The sequence below is a fragment of the Struthio camelus genome, chromosome 1, assembly GCF_040807025.1.
Source record: "Struthio camelus isolate bStrCam1 chromosome 1, bStrCam1.hap1, whole genome shotgun sequence".
Taxonomy (NCBI): Eukaryota; Metazoa; Chordata; class Aves; order Struthioniformes; family Struthionidae; genus Struthio; species Struthio camelus.
The window spans coordinates 63989899-64017710 of NC_090942.1; the positions used below are offsets into that span (position 1 = coordinate 63989899).

General features: G+C 41.5%; 1 protein-coding gene across 7 annotated transcripts in view; it reads right to left on the reverse strand.

Moving 5' to 3' along the window:
- The window catches only part of TBXAS1 (thromboxane A synthase 1), a 242680-nt gene that overhangs the window by 84724 nt on the left and 130144 nt on the right, over positions 1 to 27812 (reverse strand). For all 7 annotated transcript variants that reach the window (XM_068944738.1, XM_068944757.1, XM_068944767.1 and 4 more), the window contains 4 exons: positions 18222 to 18338; positions 10079 to 10167; positions 7417 to 7565; positions 5544 to 5674 (listed from right to left, as the gene is read on the reverse strand). In XM_068944738.1, coding sequence (XP_068800839.1) covers positions 5544 to 5674; positions 7417 to 7565; positions 10079 to 10167; positions 18222 to 18338 — 486 coding nt within the window. The remainder of the gene's footprint in view (positions 1 to 5543; positions 5675 to 7416; positions 7566 to 10078; positions 10168 to 18221; positions 18339 to 27812) is intronic.

Genomic DNA, 27812 nt, shown 5'->3' on the forward strand with positions numbered 1-27812 from the left:
AATAACTAAACCTCTTTTTAACATTGTGCTACTTAGAACCATTTAACGTGTAAAAGTTTTTCAACATTTTCCAGAGAAACAATACACTCGTACAGGCTTGAGATTTAGATTCCAGCCCCAGATTTGGTACAAATTCCTTCTATGTCTTTAAAACACACATTTACCTTTTTCGAAAGTTCACTTCATATTTCTTCATCACAAAGACAGTGGATAATGACATGATCGGTTCATGAGAACAACCTAGTGGAACTGAATCACCATGTCCCTCCAATCACCACGTCCCTCCTACAGGCTTAGAAAAACAAAAGGATCAGGATGATCCTTTGTTTTACTGACTTTATTAATCAATAAAAATGGGTTATTTAATACTGCCATATAGTGTGTATCCTTAAATGGACACCATCTTCTTTCAAATATAAACAAGCTGTGCTTAGATTTCTACAACGGCAAGAAAACTGCACACTACTAGAAGGTGTCTAATCCTCCCATCTGCTGTTTCCTTAGAAAAATATTTACTTTTTAACATCTGTACTGCATTTTCCACAGTTCAAACACACACATAGCTCCTGGAATGTACACAGTATTTAGCAAATTTTTAACCAAGTTTTCTTAGTAATTGTATAGTTTTCCCTTGACAAGGAGAGGATCAGACTTTTTCAGACGGATTACCTCTGCTCAACCCTTTCAAGCAGCTCTTGAATAAAATAGTTCATTAGTTCATGAAAAGGAAAAACTCCAGGGAACTGGTAGGGTCAGAAGAGAAAAGAACAGAGTGCCACAGTAATTAGGTTTTCAGATTGTCCCTTATCCTCCAGGATGCAGGTACACACGCATGTGTCCCTCTTCCCCTCAGGTAAACCATTCAGGGGAGCTCATTGCACATTGCTCCCTGGGAATCGGTGTTCCTGAGATTAAAGCTGTAACCAGGTCATCATTTGCCAGAAAGATATTACAAGATACAACTTCCTGATAGAACGTTACCATCCCCACCTGGCAGTGAAAGAGCAGTTATCTCCCCTTCGCAAGCATTTAAATAGCTTCAGATTTCCTCAAAATTGTGGTTCCTGCCCCACTAGCTCTTTGTAGGTTTTTCCTGCTATGCCCAGAGCTGGTGATGGAAAACCAATAGATGTCCACCCACCAGGAATTCCTCATGCCTGCCTGGGCTTTGTGGGCAGCATGGAGACAGCAGGGCCAGTTGTAGTAGCTACTGGGGACCAGTGAAGGGATCTGTACAGAACGAGGATGAGGAAGGGAAGCGGGGAAAAATGGATGGGTTGCATTTGTTCACTGGCAATTCCTTCACCAGAGGACAGCCCCTTGGGGGCTAGCAGTAGCGTCCTAGGGCCATAACAATTTACGGGAGGCCTTGCCATCACCAGCATCACCACACAGCAGCACGCATCCTCCTCGCGGCTCTGTGCCATGTGGCCCAGGGGCAGCGTGGTTAACAGCAGCGCAGCCTCCCCACTCTTTTCCCACTCTGCCTCCTCTGGAGTTACAACAAAAGCATCCAGGTAGTCTCTCTCCAGGTCTTTAGCCACTGATGCAATTGCCAACTGAGATGCCAGTGAATATACTGCTGGTGATACTTCTCCGGGATTTATCATCCTCTCATTTCAAATTGGCTTGGGACCACCAAGAAACAGCTGATCATCATCAGGAACATCACCAGGTCGCTACCTCCCTGGCACGGATCGATGACCTTGAATTATGCATTCATAGCAGACAGTGCGACTAGAAAAATCAGGAGATGCCAGTAGAATGCATTGCCTCTATGAACTCTGCAATTCTCATTATAAAAGGGCATATACTTAGAAAACTGTGGACCTTTCTGACATATCTGTCATGATATTCAAAAATTAGTTACTGTTTTGCAATATCCTTAAAATGTTACATCCCGATTGTTGTTACTACCACACATTACAAATGAGATTCTGGCTTTTCTTATGCCAAGGGGACTCTGTTTTATCCCACATAATTTTAAAAAGGAGTCTCAGCTTTGAGCAACACAAAAGATGATTTCATCTAGATATCACCCATTTAAAACAGATCGGTAAGTACCTGAAGTACACCCAAGAACTATAACTTGACAAAACGTTACGTGAATAATGATTTGCATATCAGATTATTAAATGAAAATCTATCAAACTATCATGTACTGAAATAAACAGTCTGTTTCGGGAGACATTTTGCCTTAAGGGAAAAATTTAAACCTGGGCAGATGATCAGGATAAGGTGTTCGAACACCTAAACTGTACTGGAGTCTTCAAGGTAGGGGTTAAGCGGTGCATTAAAGTTGTGCTATTTCTTCTGAGCAGGGGTGACTTTGCTCTTCTGTAAATACTGGGAAAAGCATTTTACGATAATTCGAATCCATGAATAAATGTAACATATTAACATTTCTAAAGTACAACCACTAAATGTTTTTGTACATATGCCAAATGAGTAGACTATCCAGGACTGAAATTATTTGAGTGACCACAGAAAGATAATACATAATTAAAATGACATCTGCAGCACTAACCGGCGGGATGAGAGAAAGTGACATCACAGATCTCATATGAGCTGCAAGCATATTATTAGATCCAAACCTGGCTGTAAAATTACTATCTGCCCGTGGGATTATCTTTAGGCATTCAGAAGCATTGTTTCATTTACTGATAGAACAGTGATGATAACAGGCTGACTTTGCTTGTCACTTTTTTTTTTTTTTTTTGGCCTTTCTTTATTCTTAGTGCACACTAGCTGCAGATGAGAGGAAGGCGAGCTTCAGCTGAATCACTTTCACAAGGATTTTCACTGTTTTACAGTTTGTTCCAAATGCTTTTTTTCCTCCCCCTGTCTCCTCCCAAAAAACAAAACATTTTTAATGGTGATAACAGCAGTGAAGAGTGAAAGATGTGCACAACATAACATCTAGGAACGCGACAATCTAAGGGGTACCTGCTGGCCTAATGCAGCACAGGGAGCCCATAGGACTTTGTTTACAACTCCCATTATTAGCGCAAAGAACCAGCGGCTACTGGTGATAGCATGGCCTCAATAAAATTCAGTGCCAAAGCTCCCACTGACTTCAGTGGATACATTTCATCATATTAGACCTAGGACGCAGGACACCATTTTCCTTCAACTGCAGGGTTATCCAGCACACTCCGTCCCTACAGATTACAGTTCTGCATTAAATTGGACAGAAGCTGTATTTGGATCCACTCCACATATCATTTTCTCCATTCCTGGCAAATTAGTAAGTTACCTATATTTGTAACAAAACTTGTTTGCCACCACCATAAAAAAGTCAAAAATCTACGAGTGGCTAACGAGGCAGGCAGTGAGGAGGAAAAACTGAAAGCTCCACCCTTTCCAGCCACTTTTGAAAGCCTTGCTAAGGATCCTGAACTGCAAAAGGACTTAATATACCCTGAGAAATCTGGTCTTAAGTGTCTGACTCCCAGTATTTGAAATAGTTCCCATAGGACAATTTGGCAACCTAAGCACAAGTACAGGAGCAGACGGGACTGCAGCCTGCCACGGCCTGCGCGTACACTGGTAGGCAAACACGGACCTTGTACTTTCCTCTGCACTGGCCTGACACTGGGGAGCTCCTGCTCCGGGTTATCTCTTCGAGCACCTCCCAGCATTGCTCCAACACAATCTGAAATCCCTTTGCTAAGTCATCTGCTCAAAGCTGGAGACAGAGAACGCTGCCTACAGCTCCCGTCGGCACAATCTTTGTGTTTTCTTTGTGTTTTCCCCAACCGTACATCCTTTAAGCTAGAATGCAGTTTGAGAGGGTGCCCATCTAGTATAGCAAAGGATTTAGCCCACGAGTGTTGCCCTTAGTGCTACTGCCATACAAACACATTGCATAACTACCATTAATTCACATCAGGTTGTTTTACCGATCCTTTTACTCTTTTAAAATTAATACAGAGAGCAAATATACTTTTAATGCAGGCCCATTTAGCATAAATCTTGGATCAAACCCTCTCCATATATACAATCACATCAGGATGCAATTAAAAGTTCACACTGGATCTGTGCACTAGAAATGAAGTGTCTGCAAGCAACTTAGATACAACATCTCTGTTAGCAAATATTTTTTCAGCACTCGACCTTGACCGGGAACCGTGTTTTCTGATTCATGAATTTGCATATGGCCAGTCAGTGGTGCTTATAAAAGTCTGGATGTAAAGGAGGAAGAAAAAGACCTAAAAGCTAATAGCAAAGACACATAAAGATGGGTTGGAGGAAAGACAGAGAGCATGGAGAGATAAAGTGCAACAAATAGAGAAGTGAGACTGAACTGCAGAGAGAGTGTCAAAGAAGAAAGGGCAAAACATGTAAAAGAGAGAAACAGTATCTTTAAAAATCAATTTGTTTTTTATATGTGCCCTAGATATAAGGTAGAATAAACTAAAATCTGCTTTTTTGCTGAAAGGTGACAGCTGTGAGGCTAAGCTGTCAGAAAAAGTTGTTGCGAGGATCCATTCTCACTTCTGTTGTTACACCATCAGAATGGCTGTTCATCTCAAAGTGGTAAGAAACATCTATATTTCAATATCAACAGCTGCTTAATGTGCATGTTATGGCATATTTTATGTCAAATGATCTGCAAAACAGGTCTCAGTTACCTTTAAAAATGGAATTCAAGTTGATATTCATTATTTCTGGCTACACACTCCTAATTAAGTGGTTAACTTATTTTTAGGGCTATTACATACAGTCTGCAGCAAAACACGGTCCAAAAGCACAATTAGACCTGAAGAACTTTTTGTAGCACAGGACTGAAGTGCATGCCCATACTCCAAACACTTCATATACCAAAAACAGAGACACCTTTATAAAAATGCCTGCGTCCTCAGACATTGCATAGAACAGCTGCAAGTAAAACAACAGATCAGAACTGCCTGATATCCTGATGAAGGAGAAACAAATGGGCAATGGTCCTTGATTTGCTACTACTATGTACCCACTGTATTGCCCACTTTGGGTGGGTAGAATTTACTTCTTGTACCTTTAGCCATGTCAATACCATGTGACTGTTCTTAACCAGAGATTCAGGTTCTCTCTTTCCATTTTCAAAAGTAGTACTAATTGTCACAGGACTATATAAAACCTAAGAGCACCTAATTAACGACTGGGACAAATCACTCTGTGGGGGCTCTCCTCTCTCTTGCCTTTAAGGAAAACTTACATTGACAAAACTCCTAACTTTAAGATGAGAAAAAAAATCTACAAGATGAATCCTTCCTTTTGGGTCTAGAAACTGGATTGGGAAGTCAAGAAATGTGACACTTTACGCATCTTCATTTGAACAGAAATACAAAGAGAAGCTGTCTTTCTTGTAATGTGTTAGCAGTTCCACATCAATGCCAAGCACGGTCGATGGTACATAGAGCTAAAAATGAATAAAATCTTCACTAAATTTCTTTGAATGTTCAAACAGACTGATTTCGCTTTTTCAACTGAGGCTCATGCCACTTCCAGTTTTTCCTCAAAACATTTGCTTATCCTTATGTTTATCACAGAAATGGCCTTACCTCAGCTGCATCTTGCTGGTCTCTGAAGATAATTGCATTCTTTATGGTTTGGATAAAAAATTCATTCAGTTCCTTTTGTTTCTTGTTTGGCAAAATCCGGAGCAATGGGATCATTATGAATGGGAAAGAAACTATAAGAGATTTTAAAGAAGAAAACATTGAAGCAGGGTGTAAAAGCATATAACCTATTTTTAATGTATTTTTTTCCTCTTTCTCTATCTCATTCCCTTTTTTCTCCTTGCCATACAGGCTGGTAAAGGATTTGCTTTTAGAAATTCCATTTTGGCTGGGACTTCCTGGCAGGACAGATGCCTTCCAAGCTTTGCCCTGATTTGCAACCCTACCATAATGGTACAGAATTTCAATTTTCCATCTTGATGCCATAGAGCCACCACAATAAGGGGAGAATTTTTTCCCTGCCTACTCAAATGCAGAAGGGCAGAAAAAAATCTTGACCTAGCCTAGCAGGTTATGGCATTGATCCATGAAACTGGTAATGGTCATCTGATTTCCATTTACAGTTCTTCAGTATTAGGATATTGATTTACTATTTTACTTTCCTTCTCTAAACAGACCAAAGAAAAGACTCTGGAGGTGGGATATTACCACAGGGGTGGTCACCAGTTTTATAGCTTTTGCAGTCGCCAGTTTTATGGCATTTATAGTCAGGAACTAGAAACCTGAGTGAAGTCTTGCATCTTAATAAATCCATAGGTAACTCATAAACAGCTTAAGACTAACGAATCAGTTAGTCATCAGAGAACCCCTGTGCTGCCAACAGGGCAACACGCTGTTGAAATTCAGACCATGTAACGTACCAGCAAAATGGGATCAACCACTTTCAGGCAACCCAACCCCGAACCCTACAGAACTTTTCTTTAAGGAAGGACTTGATCTACTCACATGAGAAGCCAATTTCAGAAATTAGTGACAAATCTCACTTTGCAATCAGGTTAGACATTAACCGCAGGACATTTTAGATACACGGCTCCAGAAGGACACAGTTTGTGTGCTGCTAGCACAGGTGCAATCTGCAGCGCCAGCAGGATCAGATGGGCACAGGAACTTTGCCACTGCGCCACCTGACACTACTGCGAGTTGGTCTAGATAGCAACATGGTAAAAGTGCATCAACCCTGATTATGCTGCATCTTCCCCAGCCACGACTCCTAACTGCCCTCAGGCTAACACGGCCCTTGCCCGCACAAAGCCTTAGGAGTGACTGGAGCAGGATCCACAACCTAGAACTACATGGCTTTGTATCCTATTCTCTTATTCCCTATGTCTCCACCTGAAAATAAATGCTTTCTCTTACTGACAGCCTGTGTTGGCACTTACCATCTTTATCCTTTAAGATATCAGTCAAGCAACTGCTGTTGCTATTTAAATAAGAATTTGGAGGGCTTATGCTATCTGCTTATGCTCCTCTACCTCTCTTCTGGTTATCAGCCCTCTTCTGTTTGTGGGTGGGATTTCGATTTCTACCAAGTAAACCGAGGGCACAAAAACTTTGCACTCAGGCTCCGAAGGCCTGTACTCAATTTACAAAACATGGATTAGATTGCAGTTACTCAGTTTTAATACAGAAGCCTATACCCCACAGAGACTAGAGGTCCCCAAAACCTTCCACCCAGCTAAAGCTGGAGCACTGCCTCCTAGGACTCATAGCTCCTGGAGGAAATTGCAGTAAAGATGACAGGCAGAGCATATCACGGAAATCCAAAGGGTATATTTGGCCTGTGCGTTACATTCTAAATACCTCTGAAATAAAGCCTGCAATACACCTTCCTGCTCCTGCTGCAGGATGTTTTGCAACTTGAGAACGACTTTTAGAAAGCTACTATAAATAAGTAGCAAAGGCAAACTATACTTACGGATTAGAATTAGGAGAGGTTTAAACAAAGACATTTCAAAGAATGTTCTGCAATTCTTAACAAAGGGATCATCAGGATTCTTCTGTGAGTCCACTTGAGTACCAAAAGCCACGCTACCAACAACATCCAAGGTAAAGCACTTGTAACACCTGCGTTGAGTTAAGAATGATAACTTATTAACCATAACTTGCATATCCATGAGTACCTTGCTTCTACGACCACCACATAACAATGTGATTTTTTTTTTTTGCTTTTAGAGTTGAGCTTTGCCAACAGGAGGTGTTTCCATCATTGTGATAAATGATGGTGCTTGATAATAAATACCTCTTCTCTCTCTGTAATCAAGATGAACATATTTTCATACAGCTCAAAAATTCTACTGAAAATTATATTAAAAAGAAAACAAGCTTATCATCTAGAAATCAAATGCAACAAGGTTAGAGATTCATAAGCATTTTCTTAGTAGGCATCTTAATAGACTGAGCATTCCTCTCTCATTTAAAACTGCAGAAACCACTCCAATCTCCAATTGATCTCCAATCTAAACTCTCATTGACAGGACTTGTTTACATAAAATTGCCTTTTAGGAACAGGCTTATTGTACTTGATAGCTTCTTTGCAATGTAAAATCTTGGTCATAAACAAGAGGAACAGACACCATTTGAAATCCATATCTCACAAATCAGCAGCAAATGCTTTGGGAACAACCAATGATCTGTGGATCATGATTTAGAAACTTCCAAAGTGACTGAATCTCTCCCCAGGTATCTGGCCGTCTATCCAGTCACCTCATGCTCTTTCCTTCTACTAAGCATTAGCAGCTCTATTTAGTTTTGTGATAGTGAATTGAGAATGTGGAATATCTTTGAAATTTAGTTCTTCTGATCTGTGGTCAAGGCTGCAACAACTTTTTTTTGATGCCCCTTTATGAGAGGCTAATAGCAAATTCTCTAGTGTTTTAGCCTGAGTAAGCACGAGAGAATGACAGGACTCAGACCCAATAGTACATATACTATCAAGTAGCATTTCTCAGTCATTCTTGAGCCACTGTCATTCTGATGAACACCAAAGTAGACCTGTAAGATACGGACAACACTGCAAAGCTAGAAAACTTCTTTGGGTTTTCAACTCTTACACCAAAAAAAGGTATTATTGGGGACTGACATGCTAAAAGAGGGGCAATGCAATAAAATGATAATTTTATAAGCACTCAATCATTTACCTCCAAGAGTTCTGAAAAAATTTAAATACTAAATTTCGAGTTGACGGCAAAATATGTAAGGCCTAAAGACAACCAGACAAGAAGACTTGTCAGAGTATCTATGTCCAAAATAGTCAGAGTATCTATGCAGTCAGAGCATAGATACTCAGTATCTATTGCAGTCAGAGTATCTGTGTCCAAAAAATAGCTCCCAGGGCAATTCTGGGAAACTGCAGTGCAGCGAGCATCATATTTATATATGCCAAACTGGCTGAAATGGCAGCATGATAAAACAACTGGAAGATGAGATTCCATTATGAGATGGTCAATGTCATTTATTTAGACTTTCAAAAAGTCTTTTCCAAAGTGCCTCTTGAGAGGCAAAACCTTATTGTGGATCAATAGCTGGCTGAAAGACCAGATGGAGAGAATAAAGACAAAGGGAAAAAAGGGAAAAACCCAGAAGGATTCAAAAGGTCAATTTTCATCAGAGCACTAGCCTCACAGCAAGATATTTCAGGGTTTCACACCATCTCCTCAGATGTTTAATACAGAGGGATCTTTGTGTACACACAAAATTGCATGCATGCATATACACATACTGGAAAAGAGATGGATTAATTCTGGATGAATAACTACTTCTTTAGATGAAACAAAATTACTTGGGTCGCTCCAGTTTGGAGAAAATCATGAGGAACTTCAGAGGGCCCTAATCAATGTAGCAAATAAAGTATATTTAAACTAACGCCTATAGAAAGAATACATCTAAACTATTCGTGCCTTTTACAAGCTCCCAAAAGACGCACATCTGCTCAGAGAAGGGATTAGACAGTACAGTGATCAGCTCAGTGAAGACCTCTGCTGAAAGAGCAACAAAAAAAGATAATAGGATATTAAATGCATAATAAATGGAAGAAAGGATTGTACAGAAAATATTAAAGTGTCATTTTATAAAACAATGGTGCACTCTCATCCGGAGTATCAATCGCGTCGTCTCACAAAAGGTGAGCATGCCATTAGAGGGGGTTATGAGGAATGTGGTAAGAATGATTAAGTGCTCAAAAAACCTCATATAAAAAAGTAAGTGGGTGATAGACTAGAGGGATTTGATACTAGATCAATTTCTATATTTGTACATTATTGGCAGAATGTCGAGAACAGACTGGACACGGACTGATGCTGCTTTCCTTTCTGCTTCCAGTTGTTAATAGGTCATTATCAACAGCTCAAAACGCATTAGATGCTGTCCCAAAATTACTTTTCAAGTATGCAATGGCTAACCCCAGGAAGAAAAAGCATCTATTGGATACATCCTCTATTAAACTATGATCTCCTCTTATAAAAGCAAGGAGGAGAAAAACTCCTTTTATAAAGTAAGTGCATATTTAGAATAACTGCTGCTACTGACTTTTTTTTTTTTTTTAAAAAATCTGTTACTAATTTTTGGTATGTTAAACGTACCTCTGGATATCAAAAGCTTTGCCAGAATCTGCGTAGACTTTCAAGTTACTCAGCAGGACATCACAGGCCTGGTTTATTAGCGGTATCATCTGGAAAGGAACACACATTCTATTGTTAAAATGTTAAAAATCAGTTCTTCTAAATTAGTTCTAGACAGTAGACGGGACAAAGCTCTCAGGATACTCCGTAGGTGTGCTCACACAGCTTCGTGCAGGTAAGATGAAATGTTGGACTTGTCTGCTAAAAAAAAAAAAAACAAGCTCAGGCAGCTTAGCTCTCGTGTCTCCTTACAGGGATGCCAGTTCTCCAGTAAGCTACTACACAGACTAAATGCAAGACACTCAGCTCCTCAGCTGACCTTTGGTTCATGCCTACTTGTGGCTACACTCACAGAAAGCTACCAAGCAAAGACATCCCCCTGCTTTTAATCATTCCCTATTCCAGAGGATCATTTATCAGGATACACATTTACCGTACTTTACATTTAGACTACATTTACACTCCAGGGTAGGGGTAAAAATATTATCTTCACTCTCAAAATATTGAAAAGGTATTAGCATCAGAGGACCAGTATTGCCATCCTGCTGCCCCTCAGCTCGCAGGATTTGAGATAGACATTAGAAAAGCACCGTATATATCACTGCAGTGTGCTCAGGGAACAGCTATTCCTACCTGAGGAAAGGGTTGCCTGGATTGGCAACCGCCATTACGTGGACATTCATGTGAATTTATTCAGCCAATGGTTCTTCCCAGTCACTGACCACATGATGGTCAGGTAGGCCTACGCATGGCCTGGCTGCAGCTAACAGTCAAATAATCTCCTCTTCAGTGCTTTACACAAACCAAGGCCTAGGTGACAATCAAGGCCTCATTAAAGTCTCTTTCTGTGGCTCTTTACACACGACAGGCATCAGACACTTGCCTTGACTGCACCTTCTGGCAGAGGGCAGGAGACAGGCTGAGCGCTGCTTTGACCTGCGGCAAAGCAGCAAGGCAGCTACCACCCTAATGGCACTTTTTGCTATAGCTCTCTCCCCCAGAGACTGCCGAGAGATCTGTATCACCTACAGTCTGATACCACAGTCTTTCCTCAACAATTATGCGCAGCACCAGCAGACAGACAGACAGAAGCCTGCCTTTCCTTCCTGAAAATCTCCAGTATATGGATGTCCACAAACACAAGAAGAGCCAACAGACTCGTGCTACTACTTCAACAGTCTTGTTACCAAAAAACACTCACTGCATCCTCTCAGCGCACCAGGAGAGCTACGCGGGCTGCCCAGCCAAGTCCATTTTGCTTGGCACTTCTACCCCTGTGAAGCTGGCATAACACTTTGTGCACAGGCACGCTGCCATCCCAACACATGGGCAAGACTACGTACAGTCTAAAAGGGCACCAGAGGAGCAGCCAACGTGCTTTCCAAAGGCAGGAGCTCAAGTCAAGAATGTGTCTCGCTGCTTGTGAGCAGCCATACCTATACGGGACAGAGTAAGGTGGCTCTACTTCAGGTCAAAGCTGAATTGATTTGGACTTCGCCACAGGAGTTCCACAAGACAGTTTTGAAGCTGGATTAGTACTCTGTAAAAGTAGCTAGTGGGTGTTTGGGAGGTGCGCACCACGGTATGCGGCAGTTTTCTTCCCCTTTTGGCTTTCTAAAGAAGGTCTCCCGCAGTGAGCTTCTTCTCAAATGGTTCAACAAAATTAACACATTTCTGCAGAACAAATTGAGCCAGGGTGAAATATTTTGTAATCTCTGGGTCCAGCCCCTCCAATGAACTGAATCAGTCAAGGAGAACAAAATGAAAATCCATATTTTAACAGGTATGATGCTTTCTAAACAGATGGTAATCATTTTAGATTTTCCTTTTATTGCCTTACTTTCTCTTTTATTCTTCATCACATCATCAGACCTGCAACCGCCCAGCTGGTTGCTATTGCTTTCCAACAGCTGGCAGAGATGGCAGGGGCATGTACACTGGCCAGAGCATCTCACAACACCTCTGAACTTTCCACATTCCAGCCTTTCAAAATACTGTTGCAGTTCATTTCTAGCCATAAGATATTTTCATCAGCAAACCTCACCAGGAAAATGCGGAGGGGGGCACAAGGATTTGATTTATTGCTAGCATTAGAGGATAGAGCCATATCAATGAGACAATTATTTGCATATGAAAACTACAGGGGATATCTACTTAGGAATCCTGGGCTTGGGTTTGTTTTTTTTTCCCCCTCGGGGGACATAAATTACTCCAAGATTGCTAACTACAAAGAGCACAGAGTGAAACATTCTTGACTCCCTTAACACTTTAAACTCTTTGTTCAATTGCTAAGAAAAATAAAGTAGCATTGGGGGAAGGGAAGTATACCAAACTTTGAAAACTGGCCCAGTAATAGACACTGTGATCTGCACTGCCTTGACTACCACTAACTTCCTATACATTGCCATTTGCCAGGCAGAAAATACAAGCTGCATAACCTGCCTGAGATGGAGTTCTTGGGTAAACAAACCCCAGCTGCTTTGCATTCAGATTGGCTGCGAGTAACAGAATGAAGAAAAATCTAAACAATATGGTCCTTGTAAATATTTGATTTGCCAGTTATCTAATAGCAAGGGTAGCCCAGAGTCCAAATTTCTTTCTTTCTGCCAAAGAGGAGCATTTGGGGTTAGGGTTTTCTTGATGCCAGGGGCTTTGCTGCATAAATCCTGCCAATATGCTATTTGGCACATAACAACAATTAGTTTCTGATTCTGCGTATGCATAGTGCATAGGGATGTTTGCACTGTTCAAAGGTATCAGAGTCGTGTTCCTCTAGTTAGATGCAGTCCTCAGTATTTACTATTATTATTTGCTTTATAATTAGCACCCAAACCGTAAAGTAGATATTCACAATCCCTCCTACAAAAGGTCACATCCAAAGTAGCTCTCAATGCACAGCCAAGGTATTCAAGGAGATGCAGCTCCATGCCTTAGCACTAAAAAAAAGAAAAACAATTGTCAGTTTTCCTAAACTTCCCTTCTCAAATAATCTCTCTCTATTCCCTTTCCAAACTGAAGTTGTTCAATTTCTTCCTTGTTCTTCTCTCCTGAAACCTAACTACAATAGAGACGTGTGATCAGAGACAAGCAGGACGTTATTTAAATGATGCACATGTCAACGAGGACATCAAGAGATCCTCTGTGGGCTGGCCTGCATGCTAGTGTCACCTATCTTTTATTCTATGGGCATATCTTGCTACTCATTCTCTCTCCCCGCCATGAAGACTCTTGAAACTCGAAGAGATAAACCTTCCCTTATTGGGACAAGGATAGGTGAACATAGGTTAAACTGGATTGAACCGTCTTCAATTCCTGCACGGGGCACCAAGAGCAAGACAGAGGCAACCTTTCTGCCCGTCTCCATGCTAGCCTGAAAAACTAGCCAGACACCCTGGAGAATTTACTGTTAACATATAGTACACAGAGATCCTGTGGGGCTGAAACATCTTGTTCCACGAACGCTATAAAATAAAAAGGAAGGAGAAGGAAAAAAGATACAACCGCAACACCAGAACCACTTCTATGCCAAATTTCAAATCCTTGATTAAAAGCAGAAAAGCAGAGGAGCAACGGGAAGTTGTTTGTGAGAGGACCCGTTTCCATCACCTCACTATTCACTGGCACAGCTTACCAGAGTGAGCAACTCAGCCAGATGCTGACTTGTGGCTCAAGGACATCCACATTTCACACACCTGCTTTTAAGTTAGTGATTTGCCTTGTTTCAGGTCAGTATGTTCACTTTGCTGAGTAACAGCAGCAATTTCAAGAGACTCTTCCAAAATGACTCGGACCAGTGTTCAAGAGTAGAGTAAGAGCAAATCAAGGAAACCTCAACAGTTGCACATCAGATCCTATGTTCTGGTGGGATCTGGAGCATCCACATGTCTGAGACGGACACTACAGGAGTTTCTTGCACTGTTCTGTGATGTTATCACAAGTTCTGCTTTGTGCATCCCTTGGCACAAAAGAAAATGCCTCAACACAAGCTCTATTTCACAGGTTATTTAGGACAATGCTACATTACACTGCATTCTCTTCTTTAATTTTTGTCTTCTGTTTTTTTCTAATAGTTGGTAATGGAGGAGAGGGTTCTGGGCACACTGATAGGAGATGACAAGAGTATTGCAGCACCATCAGAATAAATAAAAATCAATAGGTTTTCTGCTGGTGTTGGCTGTAAAAGAGAGCAAAACTATTTATCAAGCCTGACAAGGGGTCTAGAACTGCAGGATCATCACAGATACCACAGCAAAGAGAAGAAAAGCAAAATAAGAAATACTAACAGGGAATCAAGAGCAGTACAGCAAGATCACTAACATATTTGCTTGCTTCATTACACAATAGCTGTGGAGAGCATTACAGAAGCACTGCGAACTGTGTCTTTTACTTAAGGACCCCTAACTATTTGACTTCATGAATTCCTCATGAATTACACCTTGGATCAACTTTTGGTGATTGGTAATATTCCCATGTTGCAGATAAAAGAAGCTGAAGCACAATGAATTTAAGTAGCTTCTATCAAATCATACACAGTCCATGTGGAAGCGAAATTTGGTTCTCCTGTTTCCAATTTCATATTATTAGGACTCCTACAGCAACGGCACCAGGGGGTCTACTCAGGGGTCTCACTGAAAAGAATACTCTCCAGAAAGAGTAAGGCATGGCTTGAGAGCTTATCATCAGATCTTCTATCAACTCCAGCGAGATCTCATGTGGGACACTAGCAGATCTTTCTGCAGGACCAAGACTAAAAAAATATATTGATTTACACTGTGCTCATCATTATAGTATTTGAGTTGAATGCTATCCACAGTCAAACTTGCCTTCAGTTGGAGTGAACTCCTTTACTAACCTTTTCATACTCATTAGAAAAAGAAAATTGAGAAGGGAGAACACACAGCATACAGAACTCCATAAAAGCAACAGTGAAACTGCACAACTTTTAAGGTAAGGAATTGAGGAGACAGCAAAAGCTGCAGAAGATGCTAGACAATTTTTGGAAAATGTTAGCAAACCAATTCGCTGAGTATAGGCAGCAATCCCTACAATGGCTCCTGACAGTGCTGTAACCCTCTGGTTTTAGTTAATTGCTCATAACTTTGCAAGTGCTCTGGGATCAACTTTTCCTCATTTGGTGACTGGCTGTTGGAGATTTTTGCCAAGCTGAGGTGAAATTCCTCAAGCTTAGTGAACTTCTCCATGACACTACACAGCTACCATGGAGAGACACGAGCAAAGTGCACATCTACTCACAGCCACAGGGGCCAGATACTGCAGCGGGGTATTACAGGTCAAGCCCTAGCATAATTCCTTAGCTCTGCTTTGTGTTTTGTCCTCCAGCAACCAGCCCAAAGAGCAGATGACAAGTTCCTTGTTACTGCTAGTTTTGAAGTTGTCTTTTAGTCCGCTAGCGGATTCTTGTATTTCTGAAATGGAGATACCAGGAATCTGGACCCAAATCGGTGGCCCTCTGGGCATCTTTTATCTGAAGTGTTTGCTGTGGGGAGCATAAGGAGTTGTTAACATTTATTGCCCTGCTGCAGGCTAATAATTCCCAAATTCTTTCAGAGTACTCAGTTAGAAATGTCTATGTTCAGGGTGGAGTTAGAGTCCACAGTGTTCAGGGAGGTGATTCCCCACAGCCACTGCAGGGATTCCTGCAGTCTCTCCAGCGATGCTGGAGAGTTTGCACAGGGAAACAAAGTCAAGGTAGACATCCAGGATGAACAGAAAGGACACAGGGATTTTTTTCAGAGCTCAGATCTCTTTGGCAAAGGAACGAGGAATGTGCCTAGCAAGTGTTTATAAAGATATATAACAAAATTGTTCCATGCTCTTATACGACAAATTCCACACTAAAAGAAACTTATTTGTTATTCCTTTGGGGTGGAGAGGAAGAGATTATAAACATGATCTTTTCTACTTAACTCTTGAGTACTCTGTAGTATGACCAATCCTAGAACCTAGTATTTTCATTTCCACACTATTGTAGAGGTTCTGAAAGAGTACTAAATATGGGGGAATTAAAAAGTGGGATCATAATTAATGAGCATTGATTTCCTTTGAAAAGTGTTGATACAGCTTCTAAATTAAGCAATAGCAAGAACAGCATGTGAGTGAGGAGTTAAATTGCGTTGACTTCAAGTCCCAGTACTGTTCATCTCTTTGGGTTTAAAATTACATGCAAGGTTGAGGAGCGCATCCATTCAGAAGAGGTTCTGAATTTCACATGGACTCATTGCAAAGAGTCAAGAACAGATCTCCCAGGAAAGCGCAGTTCACTAACGTATCATCATCTGCTGGAAAGGGGAAAGCACAGATGCAGTAGGTACAGACCAGATAGGAATGAGGTCGCTGACGCAACACATTACAGTTACTTGTGGGGATTCTGTAAGCAAGAGATAACGTTCCTCTGTGTAGGGATGAATGGTCTTCTGGTGACGTGTGAAACGGGAACAAAGTTGGGCCTGATAAAAAGACCTTCCCCCTCCTCCCTTCCTCTCTTTCTGTAGACAAGGAGGAGAAAGTGACCATCTCCTGGAAACTTAAGGGCCTATCAACAATTCTACCCCTTCCACTGAGTTTCGGACGGGCAGCAGAGGAAAAGCTGATTATCAGGCTAAAAATACACAGTGCGGTTTTCCCATGTAAGCTGGCCAGCACTAGCCAGCGCACCCCTCTACCAGTAATCTCCTCCTGCATTGCAGCTCCACCACCAAGCAGCATAAAATGCAACAACGCGAATTATCGTGCCGCCCTAGTTTAATTAATTAAACTGCATAAAGCACAATAGCCAAGACCTCCGACTTCTCTCCTTCGTAAAGTATGCCTGACTGGTGCCGGCAGAGGTTGCTCTGCACAAATTGAGGGGAGAGTGGCTTTATCTTTTGTTAGTTTAATAGCCAAAAGCCAAAGCCTTGAGCTGCACTATGCTGATGACCTGCAGTAAGACAGATTAATTTTAGCTAAGAAAATGTAAAAGTCTCCTCTCCCGCCACACCATTAGTGAGCAATCGTTTGAATATTAAAAAAAAAAAAAAAAACAGCAACCCTAGCGTCTATAAAATTTCACGATCAAGCCAGTGACAGAGTAAATGTCTAGGCGCATAACCAATGATATTGTCAGTTCTGATTAATCAGCGATCTTTGCCAGGCTTATGGCCAATTAGAATTTACCATAATAAGGAGGTGACAGCTGGTGTTGCTAGGCAACTGCTGTCTATAGAGCTAAAAGAGCCAGACACATTTAGATGTTACTGTGGATTTCGACAGCGGCATGTCAAAACAACGCAAGCGTCTGCCCAGTGGAAAATTTTACAACCGAGGACTGGGCACTACAGTGAGGAATGTTTCCTTTTCAGAATAAAATTCATATAGGGAGATTATTTTTCCCCCCCACCCCCACCCCCTGAAAGCAGAGTTTAATCAGTCAATCATTATTCTGCCTTTAATTAAGAGACATCGTGTCACTGGAATAGAACTTTGTTACAGGGTAATGGGTTCCCATGGCTAAGTAAATGCTGAGACATTTATAGAAAATTAGCAGCAGGTCAGCACAGAGACATTTATTTTCAGTCAGAGGTATTTATCTGGCAATGACATTCTGTTCCAGTGACTTATTTTATTATATGAAAGGATTAAAGTATAAAAGAAGGCGGGGGGAAGGAGATGGAGAAATGAAAATAGACTGACAGCAGTTCCTGTGTTAACATGAGAGCTGCTGACTCTGCAAATAATGAAAAGCTACGTTCCAATGGGGAGCAATAACCTTTCCTGTACTTTAGCTTACTCCTAAAAGTGGGGGGCTGGGGGAAGCTCTTTTTTGAGTTTACTGTACCTTTATAGGCAAGCCGACTTATATGGAGAAAGATATAGGATCAAAACCTGTATCCTCAAATCCTCCTCTCTTGAGTTAGACTAATCCACAACCTGGACCACACTGCAGGCACACTCTTCTGCACGTGCTATTAAGATCTAAATAAACTGGCACAAAGTAGCAGTTTTTTTTACGTACCCTTAATGTGCAGCTACATAAGATAGATGCTTATGCAAAAGAAAACAATTATCTCCTGTAAATAGGACAGCAACACTGACTACACCTTACCTCTCTCAGTTTGGTATCGCTGAAGGCTGGGGTCAGCAGGCTCCGGACGTACTTCCATCTGTCATCACGAAGACAAAGGATGCTGTCGAGCATTGGCTTCGAAATCAGGTTTGGCTTCTAAGTCAAAATGAAACATGATTCAGTTTCAACACAAGCACAACTCAAACTGCTCTAGACTTTGGATCTCTGAAAGATCCGCCATGAATAGCGTTATATTGCTGCCCCATGGCGAGGAGAGTTACAACCAGTCCTGGACCCCCAGTTAAACATGGATGGGGCTGCATGAAATTTCTCTTTTACTGCCTGCATTTCTTCTTTGGCTGGTTCTTCTAAAAGCCCCAGGTCAATCTAGCAACTCCTTTCTCAGGCGGTTCTGGTTCTGCAGGCTCTGATGTTGTCCTGTGATTGCCAGTACTCCTTTGCTGAACCCTGGCTTCTTTTCTCCCTTTCTAAGGTGACGAGCAGTAGGACCTGTCAACACTCCCTCCCTGCGTGACATGAGTGCCAACGCACTGCACACGGGTGTCGGTGGGGGACACGATTTCTGGTGACAGCTGGTACGTCAGACTGTTACATGCATTTTAAAAGTCTTCAGAAAATATGTTGATTAGAGAGCAAGTCCCAGTCCTTACCCTGTTTATAAGGAACACTCTCATAGAGTTTAGCTCAGGTAAGAGGTTCTGGCTTGTGACTCCTACAGGTTCAGTAGACGGTCAAACATGTCATTAGACTGAAGCACTGTCCCGCAGTTTCTGCCCAGACTCAGCTCATGAAGTTCTGTACCCAAACGGTCTCTAGGGTTTTGATGATTTTTAATCCCCCCATCCAGCTAAGAAATCCCTTTACAGAGAATAGCAATATCCACCCAAGAGTAAAAGGAGAAAAAAAGACAGAAAAGGAAGCGTGTCTGAAAACATCAGAATCTATGACTGGAAGAGGCCTCAGGAGACTTCGAGCCCCATAGCACAATCTACTACAGCAATGTTATTGCCAGACAACATTTTCCTACATGTTTTTAAAGGCCTCAAAAAATGGAGATTCAATAACCTTCCCAGGCAAACTATTCCAGTGCTGGACTATTCTTATCATGGTAGCACCATCTCTCTTGCTGGAACTTACGGCTATTATTCTCTGTGCTATCACAGACACAGAAAACGGGTTATTCTTTTCCTTTTCTCAGCAGCCCCTATACATCAAAGACTATTATAGCCACTGACCACATTGCTATCATCTACCCCAATTAACACCAATTCGCTCAAGCCATGCTCGTAGGTCATGTTATCCAGGCCCATTTGTTCAGTCCCATTCCTCTCCCCTGGGTGCTCTTGTTGATTTACACCTTTCTCAAAGGCATAGTCTCTATGACTTTATGTAGCACTCCAGCCAAAGAAGGATTTTTTTTTAATACATCTTGCAGGCTATGTTCATCTCTATTTGTCCCAGAATACTATGTACCACAGCATGACAATGTCGACTCATATCCTGCTTCTGTTTCACTGCAACTCTCAGACTGAGTAACTGCTCCCTAGGAAGTTGTTTCCCAGCCTTTACCTGTGAAGTTGGTTACTCCTAAGACTGGTGTATAGGACATGTCCTTATCAAACTGCAACCATTCTTTTTATGATTACTTCTCTGATTGATCAAGACCGCTTTGAATTCTAGCCCTTTCTTTCTGAGCGTCTCTCACCCCTCACAGCTCAGCACCTTATACACACTCAGTTATTGCATTCTGCAGGTCATCTGCTAAACTACTAGCAAAAAGTACCTGAAAGTACCTGAAAAGAAGCCATCTGTTGAAACCTCCATGGTCCATGCTTCCATCTGCAACCAGGAGGTTTCTTGTGCACAAGTGAGTTTCTCTCTACAGCCTGGCATCCAGGCCCCTGTCTACCTGCTCAGCAGCCCACAACAGCAGTGGCAGTGCAGGCCCCCACATTATCTGCGGATCCGAGTCCCCTCACTTTTCTGGGGAAGACCCAAACAAACCAACAAAGACATTTTGGCCTTCCCAGTCATTCATAAATCACTTTCAACATCCAACATTTCCACTCCCTCCCTTTTTTTTTTTTTTTTTTTAAATTACTGAGGTACATAAAGAATGAGTTCTTACCACCTGTTACATATTTGTATACTTTCACCTGGTTTGGTGCCTTGAGATTTCTGATTTTATTGTCTTTATGTGCTATTCTGTCATCTTTGTCCTTAGAAATCCGATATCACTGAGCTGACACCAAAGAGAAGCTCTGAGCAAAGATGAGCTGATTTCAAGTAGACGTGTACGGGATGGGATGTTACACTGATGGAGGATACTTGACTCACATGCTCTCCTCGCATGACTATCTTAAGATAAAATATGGGCACATTTTTAATGTATACATAGACAATCTATTTCATGTGATAATAAGGAAAAATTAGGACAGGCTGTCAAAGCTGAGGCAGTTTGGGCTGTTTTCTCTGTGTATCCTCTGTAAATAAACGCTCTGTTTTCTAACTTGTTTGAAGGTATCTGTTCCAGGGATCAGAGAAGTGCAGCCAGGGAGACCATTGCTTAATGGAGCTCTGCTTCTTTTGTTGCTGATAACTCAAAGGCATAGTACAATCGGAAGAAAGACGCTCTGGATTACAGGAAACATACACCACTCTTGAAGGAAGTGCTCCATCCTCATCTCTGCTCCACTGTTCTTGTGTGATGCTAGGGAAGCTCTTTTCACTAAACCTTGGCTCAGCTGGTCACTAAGTGAGTATTTCTCCTTTCTTTGGCCCTCATTTTCAAACCCAGAGGTGCAGCTTGCAGAGCTGCTGAGCGCTCACTGATGCCGCTGATATCAACTGGAAGTGTGCTCTGATCATGCAGATTGCATTAGTCCAAGCGATCAGGTCCTCGAATTGGGTCCCCCAAATTAGCAAACTCTTTTGGACCTGTGCTTCAACTCCCAGCCTTCATTCCTGATTTATAAAGTGAAGATACCAAATCACCTCCTCAGAAATGCTAATGATACATTAACATTTCTGAAGCATTCAGAAACTACACTGAAAGAACAGAATAACAATTCCCACAAGGAAATGACCAATTTTGTCTTGCAAGCAAGGCTGGAATAGTGTGCGTAGGGGAAAAAAAGAAAGAAAGAAAGAAAGAAGGAAAAAGAAATTATAGACCAACACTTGGAAAAGTATTTTACATCCACTCCTAAACTGAAGGCTGCCCAATATGAGCACTCTATAAGATAAATGTCCTCTGGAAGACAAGGCTTCACTTAGATAATAACAGATGGGATATAAATCTGACTGCGTTTGAAACTTGAAAGCAAACCCCCTTCCTAAAAAACAAACATTCACCCTAAAAATGTTCCTAATTACATAAAGATTGTTTATACTGCATTCATAGAAAGCAGCCCAGTTACTCCACAGACAGCCTGAGCCTGTTGACTATAATGCTAGAACTATGACACTAACCATAGCATTGCCTTTTTAACACTGCACTTTACGTCAGTAACGCTCCCTTAGCATATTTTTGGTATGTATAGTATTATATACACTTAAACACTGCAAGCAAGGAAAGTCAATTTTGGCTATAAATTACCTTATTCTGTCTCTTTAAACAGGATACACAAAAACATGTTTGTGTTTATTGGAACAGCAGCAGTGTGACTGACAGCATATAGCGGATTTCATTTATCAGGTTTCCTTATCATTTCTGCAAACACTTTCCTCCTAATTGCATACCTATGCTACAGGTTCATATAGCAGGCCTGAAAATGAATCTGGTACGAGAACGAGCCTGAAGTATCTTAGTGAAAGATGAAGTGTCACCTCTCTCAGAACAGGCAAACTACTAGCTGCATCTGAGAATTTGTGATCCTATAAAAATCACTAAATATTACTACGCATGGACGTTGTAATATTTTCTGGGGTGGGATTTTGGATTTTAGGTGGGGAAGGAGGTTGCTTTTAAGTCAAATGCAATCAGACTTATCTTCCATCTGGCATTACCTAAATACCCAACAACTGCTCTGCACCTCCCTCTCCCATGTAATCAACCATTTCCGACTGCAGTACTGTAATTCTGAAAGAAAACTACTAGCAGCACAGTAATCCGCTGCAGCATACCTACACAGTGCTCCTGAGTTCCCACAGTCACAGACATGCCATCAGAAATAACAAAGGAAATCGGAGAAATATTTGCTTCCAAACAGATCTTTTAAGCATCAGCGCTTTAAAAACAGAAAACACAACAGCATTTGTGGATGAGCAGCGTCTTTGGAGCGAATGCAAGAATTCCCTCCCCATTAAGCCATTCCTTAGGCTGACCCTTCAGACACAATCATTGGCTTGTTTGTCCCTGAGTCAATTTGGCTTGCTGTGTACTACTAAATAAATCAGGCCAGTGACTCTCCCCTGGCTCTGAGGCCAAGTGGCACAGCGCACCTCCTGTCCACAAGGTTAAATCACTTTCCCCAAAGAGAACGGCCATATTCACACCGCTTAGTGGTAGCGGTGCAGGTTATCTCTTGATCCGTGCCCGGACAGTTTCTGGGGGAGAACTAACTGATATAGGACAAAACCATGCGAAACGGTGTGTCAATATAGGCATCTGCAGGACCTACCTGTGTACCTGCATCCTGGCCCTATTTTATCCAGGAGTATAGCTGTAGCCCGGGGTGATACTAAAATCATGTGCTCCTTTTTCTGCATTTCTCAACAGTGGGCTAGGCTCAGCCGCTGGCAGCTGGCAATGACTGTCCAGAGTAGGAGAAAGGGTAACACGATGATGCTCTCCTCATAAATGTTCTCAGCTTGCTTCCTTTGGTAGAAAGATGAGAGCTGAAACCTTGCAACCGGCAGAAGAAATTTAATGCAGCTAGGCATTCTTAAAATGTCCTGAACAGGGCATCCATAAAGACTCTTAATAACGTTCCAGCTCCAAAACCTACTATATAAGCCGTTCATCTCCATAGAACCAGCTGCTAATCTAACTCATATGCTTTGCATGACACAGCAAGAAACTAAATTCTGCAAAATGTGGTCCCAGAAACTTTATTTTACACTTAACCTTAATCATAGTGTAGTGCTACCAGGCTCAAAAACAACTAAAAATGATGCACCTCTGCTGGAGCCAACCCTCAACACTGAAAGCCTGGTGGGATTCACACAATGAACCAAGCTCTACAGCTCCTGAAAGCCCAGATTCTCACAGTAACTCCAACACTACCCATGGCCTTAGTCATACCTAGCAAACACCATTTGCCTTTGTGTTAGTCATAAGCTTTACCCTAGCCCTGCAGGCTAGCCTTTGTGAGATCCAACTCCAAAAGCTTTTGTGGCTTGACAATTTCATAGAAGTGCCCAGTAAAACTTTTAACTTCAGTTAAAACCATCATGCTCGGGTAGGAGGGGAGAAAATATCCATGTGTTATCTATTTTGCTAAATTTTAAGGTTCTTCCTGGTTACTAAGTGACTTCAGAAAGTGTTACAAGGGGGAATGGGTTGCAGCGATTACAGCAATTCTAGCCTACCGTATAGATCAGACGATACAAAAGGGCATCTCCAAGCTCACTCGTTTGTTGCCAAGTCCAAATGTTCAAGACTGATTAATGGCTACCGTTCATCATTATTCACTGGAAAAAATGGCACGGCCAATACCAGCTTACAACTACATACTGGCTTTTTCCCCCCACTATGGCAAGCTGCCTGGAAACATCTGTTCTTGTCTTTGCAAACATTTTCTTAAGTCATGGTTTAGTCAATAGAAACCAAAGCGAGTCATTGCTATGAGGTAAAGATAACCATTCGTAAATGCTAAAATAAACACATATGGCCTCCTGCAGTCTGACCTGGGCTAATGTATGTCAACCCATTTGTTGGTATAAATAAGATCAAAATTAAGTCCACACCTTTATCATTTTGCATACAAGGGGTCAAAACAATCAAATCAAAGAGAAAAGTATTTATTCTTAATTAATTAGGAGTACTGATACTATAAACTAATTCAGGTCGTAGTAGAGAACCTGTACTCTATACTCAGTTTCTGCTCTGCTGAGAAGCAGTTTTTAAGCATAACGTTTAAGTCTAGTTTCCAGCTGACGTAACTGGCCTATTTGGTGTTGGATAAAGTCATAACACTATTAAAAGTGTCTCTGTTTATGCACACTTTTCCTAGAGGAAAGGTTGAGGATCAGAATATTCCTTTTACAGACTGTTAGAATTGGGGGGAAAACAGTTCCTGATCACTTTTGTTGCTGCAGATACATTCCCATGTTTCCAATCATTAGTCGGTGCGCATGGGACTGGCAGAGGATGCACATATGACCTTGGAGTAGAATGTAAAGTTTGATCTTTCGCTTACAGAGAAATATCACATACTAATAGCCTGCTCATTCAAGGACATACTTGCAACACTTCTGGAAATCCTGGAGAATGCCAAGAGAGATTTTAAGTATTATTCAGCATCTCACTGCCTGTCCTCAAGGCTGCTGACCCCATCATAATCTTGACCCAAATGCCTTGGTCTGCAGTTAGCCAGGATCCTGAGCACAGAGCTGTCCGAACTGCCACAACAACCATGCAGGAAGAGTCCAGCCCTTCCCTAGGACCTTGCCACCTCTCTCCTTATGGAGGTCATAACACAATCTGCTCAGGAAAAGATGTTAAAGCTGTGATCAGGGATTACTCCCTTTCTTTTAACAGAAGAGTGAAGAAAACTATGGTGGTGACTCCCTTTCATATCACCAGCTGAGGGAACTCAGCTCACACATGGGGAAAGAAGTTGCAATTCCTTCCTGCAGATAAGGATGGGAAGAAGAGTAAGGAAGCAGGAACAAGGAAGGAGGAAAGAATAATCATGGCTGGAGCACAGGCTAGTGAAAGCTGGGAGGAAGACTGTTCCTAAACCTTCCTGTCCTTAGGGAATACTTAGGAGTAAACTGATGCTGGAATTAGATCATTCCTTCTGTGAAAAGAGCCTGGAGTTCCAGTTCCTCTCCAATATCTGTTTATATAAAACTATCATTAGATAAAGATGCAAGAGCAATATTTTGCAGTAGTACCTCAAACCTCCACCTCCCTACTCCAGCTGAGTGCCCTAACTACTAGCCTACAGAAATATGCCAACTTTTTCTCTACCATGAAGGCCTGAGGACTGCCGGCAAAGCAGAACAGCTTCAACAGGAAAGGCTAAAAGCACATCTTCCCCAAGAATCACATGCGGGTTTTTGGGAGAAGTGCCTTGAAACCACTTCCAGCAAAGAGCACAAAAACCTCTCTTGTACACTGGGCAGGTTCCCGTGTCGCTAGGGATTGTATAAAAAGGGAGCAGTGCTACCGCCTCCTCTCGCGACTCAGGAGGAGCGCGTTTGCTGCCGTTGTTTTCTTCAGAGCCTGAACCACCCGGCAATTTCAGAGCGCAGCTGTAAGGTCAAGCTCTTCTTCAGACGTCTCATTCATGGATATCCTGGGCTGGTACATGAGATGGGCCTTGATATTGCTGAGCAGTTTGGCACCTAAGTGCCTCTCACCCTGCTCAGAAGCAGAATTGTTTTGAAATCGCAAGCCCCAAGGGACTCGAGGCACTTCCAAGCATTAGGTACGGTTAAGTGGAGGTTTCAAGGATCTAAATTTTCAATTTAGGCTCCTAAAATGGGAGTTAAATGCTTAAGACTTTCTGATTACTACTAGAACCAAGCTGGCCAGGCTAAGGGGAGACCTACCACTTGCTTAGTTTAAAAGTATTACTTATGTATAGAGTTTTTCTTCAGAGCAGAGCAGATATAAAAAAACCCAATGTTTTTCATGCATTTCATATTTCATTGACAATTTTGGTTTGAACTCTTTCACCCAAATGTAATATAGAAATAAGATTATAAACAGGCCAGACTAGCTTAAAATCTCAAGCAGTGAGAAACACTAAAAGAAAACACCTGAGTAAGCAGTAAATTATGACCAAAAGCTGAGGCTCTTTTCAAAGGGTTTCTACCATTCTTCTAAATTCCTATACAGCACCTAAAAGTTGTTGTCTAACTTCACATTTCCTGTAAGATAACATCCTAATATACAAAATACACTTCAAAGTGTCATTCAACTGATTTGGAACAGAATGCTTGGAGTCGGTTCATCAGACCAAAGAGCTCCAATATGCTTGCAACAAATCCAGAAACAAGTATTTTACCTTGTTTCCCCTAAAACCAAAATGAAAATTTGAAAGCAAATCCAAATAAAACAAGTAAAAACTGGCTTGCGAAGACTCTTCAAATTTTTCAAAAATCTAAATGGGTTCAAAATGCCATTAAACCAAACTAATGGATGTAAAGGGCTATTAAAAATTAAATACGTGGATACAACCTCCAGCTCAGGACGTCCAAAAGCCATTGGCAGTCAGAAGTCAGGAGACTATATTAAAGGCAATACTACTCTGCACTTGCCAAGTTCCTTTTCTAAGCACCTGCTGCTGGTCTCGGTCAGAAGTAGGGCATTGCCTGGCCAAATTTGACCCTTATGTTAGTTTTCTTTTGAAAAGTTGTTCAGAGAGAAAACTCCAGGTCAGCTGTAATGGTAACATAACAAGCTGTCAACAAATCACATTTACACTATCTGGTTAACTGAAGAATTCGAATTCCCAGCCTTCTACTTCACAATTGTTTCTACTTACATCGCATGTGTATTTAGACTTCAGGGGAAAAAAATAAACTTTGCATATTAAGATCTCCACATCTATCTGAAAACACTAACACATTTCCCTGATACCAGTAGCTGCTTTAGTTCCTCATTTATTTGTGCCACAAGAAAAGCTGAGCTATAAAACTTTGTGAGTAGTTACATAGTGACTTTGGGATTCTTATCTTCCACGATTTCACATCTGTGACTTTTGTTTGTTTTAATCATGCAAAAACAAAACCAAAGGTTCCTAATTTATCAAAGTATGTCAAAAGAGGCTTATACGAAAGAGTATTTGTTCATTCGACCATCACACAAATTAATTTGAATGTATTTAAGTTTTTAAGTTAGAGAAGTGTTGGTCATACAATAGTCTCAAAAATAATGAAGTCCTATTGCATAAATATTACAGGACTTGTGACATTACCATGAGTTCCTGGAAGCTCACGATTTTAGGAAAAAAGCCTTACTTCACAAAAAACCTGTAAGCTGTTCCTCATAGCATTCTTTTTGATTCCTTCAAGGAGAGCAGCCAAAATACTCCTGAGTACTAGCAAGTGCCTTGTTCAAAACAAATTAACAGTATCAGCTACTTTTGCCTTCTCAAACATACTAATCTTGCAACAGCAAGCAGGGCAGGCTATGAAGCAGAAAGCACATCACAACGTCTTGTAATTTTAAGAGTTCTAGGGCAAGAGAAAATTAAAAGCAACAGATTGGAGACCATGCCCAAAAGCTCCCGCTCTTGCAAAACGGGCCTCCTTCGGGTGACATGGCACTTGGAGGGCCTGTTTCACCACCGCGTTACTTCAGCTTTACAACAGTCTTTCCATGACATGAAACTGCAGGGGTGGGTCAGAGCCTGAATTCACTCCGTTTACGCTTCTTCCACGGCCGTTCACTCCCCAAAAGATCCACAGCTAGTATTTCAGGCTTAGAGAGCA